This window comes from Varanus komodoensis, unplaced genomic scaffold (genome assembly GCF_004798865.1).
Source record: "Varanus komodoensis strain SLA01 unplaced genomic scaffold, ASM479886v1 scaffold116, whole genome shotgun sequence".
Taxonomy (NCBI): Eukaryota; Metazoa; Chordata; class Lepidosauria; order Squamata; family Varanidae; genus Varanus; species Varanus komodoensis.
Window position 1 is genome coordinate 324,991 of NW_025335333.1, and position 1,957 is coordinate 326,947.

The 1,957-nt window shown below is 67.4% G+C and overlaps 1 protein-coding gene across 1 annotated transcript in view; it reads right to left on the bottom strand.

The window, feature by feature from the left end:
* FBLIM1 (filamin binding LIM protein 1) overlaps positions 1–1,857 on the bottom strand; it is a 7,726-nt gene extending 5,869 nt beyond the window's left edge. The window contains exons 1-2 of the mRNA XM_044421167.1: positions 1,773–1,857; positions 492–601 (exon numbers count right to left, since the gene is read on the bottom strand). Coding sequence (XP_044277102.1) covers positions 492–601; positions 1,773–1,857 — 195 coding nt within the window. The remainder of the gene's footprint in view (positions 1–491; positions 602–1,772) is intronic.
* Positions 1,858–1,957: the final 100 nt, after the last annotated feature.

A 1,957-nucleotide genomic window follows, 5' to 3' on the forward strand; every position in this document is an offset into this window, starting at 1 on the left:
GCCCCCGACTACAGCCCCCCTCGTCCCCCAGCAACGGCTCTGCAGGGCCCCCACCCAGCCCTTGCCGGCCTTTTGGGAGGCACCCACAGGAAGCCGCCCTCCTGGCTACTCAAGCAGGAGCCTCCGAAGACCCCGGAGCTGAACCAGGCCAGCCCCCAGGCCATTGCTCTGCTCACAGACTGGCCAACAAGCCCCCCGGGCCAGAAACATGGCGGCACCCCCCGCCTGTGCTCCCCGACAGCTGGCACAGGAGCCTGCCTGGCGCCCACCAGGGCTGGAGTCGCAACGCCCCCCCCCCCTTTAGACGGCCCCCTTCTAAGGCTGGCCAAAGTGGCGGCCTCCACGCCGCCTCGGGGACACCCGTGCCAGAGTAGCCGGCCCGCCTGCCCTGCCTGCCAGGGTCTGGGGCGCCTCCTCTGGGCTCCAGGCTCGCTTCCCCAGAAGTGGCATGCACCAGAGGCGCCGGGCGGGATCTCGGGCGCCACACTCACCTGGACACCTGCCTGGGCCCCGGGCGGGCTCTGCGTCTCCAGTGGGGCGTCCCCGGCCCTGCCAGCTCCCCAGGAAGTTCCGGAGCCGCCCTTCTCTTGTTCCGGAGGACCTGCAAGGACAGGAGAGCTCTGCGCCCTTCAGGAGAAGGCGCCAGCGAACGTGTTTGCCTTTAAGGTGCGGCAAGCGGTGGACCCAGGTGTGGAGTCTGGAGCGGGGAGTCTTCTGCCCCCATCTGAGTGGCACCGTCTCAGTCGGGACCCAGTTCTGGATCGCCTGTTCAGCCCCGGAAGGGCCTTGGCTCCCGCTCAGCTGCCTCACGCCCCCTCCTTTGGACCCATCCGCTGCACCTTCTTGGGGGCCTCCCCGTGGCGTTCTGGAGACACGTGGGGAGGGGAAGGCCACTGCTTCCCTGAGGCCACCGCCTCTCAGCCTCCTCTGGCCCAGCTTCCGGAGGGTGGGCGCTTAGGTTTCCTGGTGGGGACGTGGATTTCTGTTGCGTGCCCTCTTGGAAGCAGCCGAGCGGCATCAGCGCTTGCTGGCTGGTCAGTGCTGTGAAGGTCTGATGCAGCACTCGGTGGGGAGGACACTGGGTGCTGCATCAGACCTTTTGTGGGGGGGGGGATCCCTGCGGAAGAGGCCCTCTGCAACCAGGCACATCCCGGGATGCCAAGGCGGGGCGTGGGGATCGAGGGAGGGGTGAGCCCTTCTCGCCCCAAGACAAGGAAGTCTCCGGTGTGGCTTTGCAGGGCTCCGGCCACACAGCGGTCTCTGCGGAGGGGGCCCCTTTAGCCTAGCCAAGGATGGCCCTCCACATGCTCTGGGCAATGCCCGTTTTCCTGGGGCGTCTCGCTGGCAGGCCTCGTGCCGGACAGGTGCTCCTCTCTCCCGAGCGGGGCCTTCCACGCTCCGAATTTGCAGAGGGTGGCTGAGCGGAGGCAACTCCTCGGCAGGGCCACTTGCCCCCTGCTGGCCCCTGGCTCCTCCCGGCACCCGGCGCCAGCTTCCTGCCGGCCCTTCCTCTCCTGGACCACATGAGTGGGAACTCAGCGGCCCCACCAATTCAGGCCGTGTGGTGGTGGTGTGGGAGCCGCAGGGTGTGCCCGAGATGCCAGACTGTGGGCCAGGCGGCTCAGAAAACAAAACCGACACAGCCAGGTTTGTTTTCGGAATCGGAGCCCTTGCGCCAAAGCAGGCTGCCGTGGCACAGGTACTGCCGCGTTCTTCAGGAGCTGCTGTTCTGCAGGTGCAGCAGAGGACACTTCCCAGCAGGAGCGGCACACCTGGAGGGCCCCCGCTTCTGGGCCGCCACAGCCGCAGCTTGGCCATCAAATGGTTAACTTCCGCAGCCCAAAGGGTCACACTCATCCGACTCACTCGCAGAGGCACTTCTGGCTCCCTGTCAAGTGCAGCCCTCAGCGCAAGGCAGGAAGTGGGGGGGCAGCGGGAAGGTGCTGGCGCTCGGCAG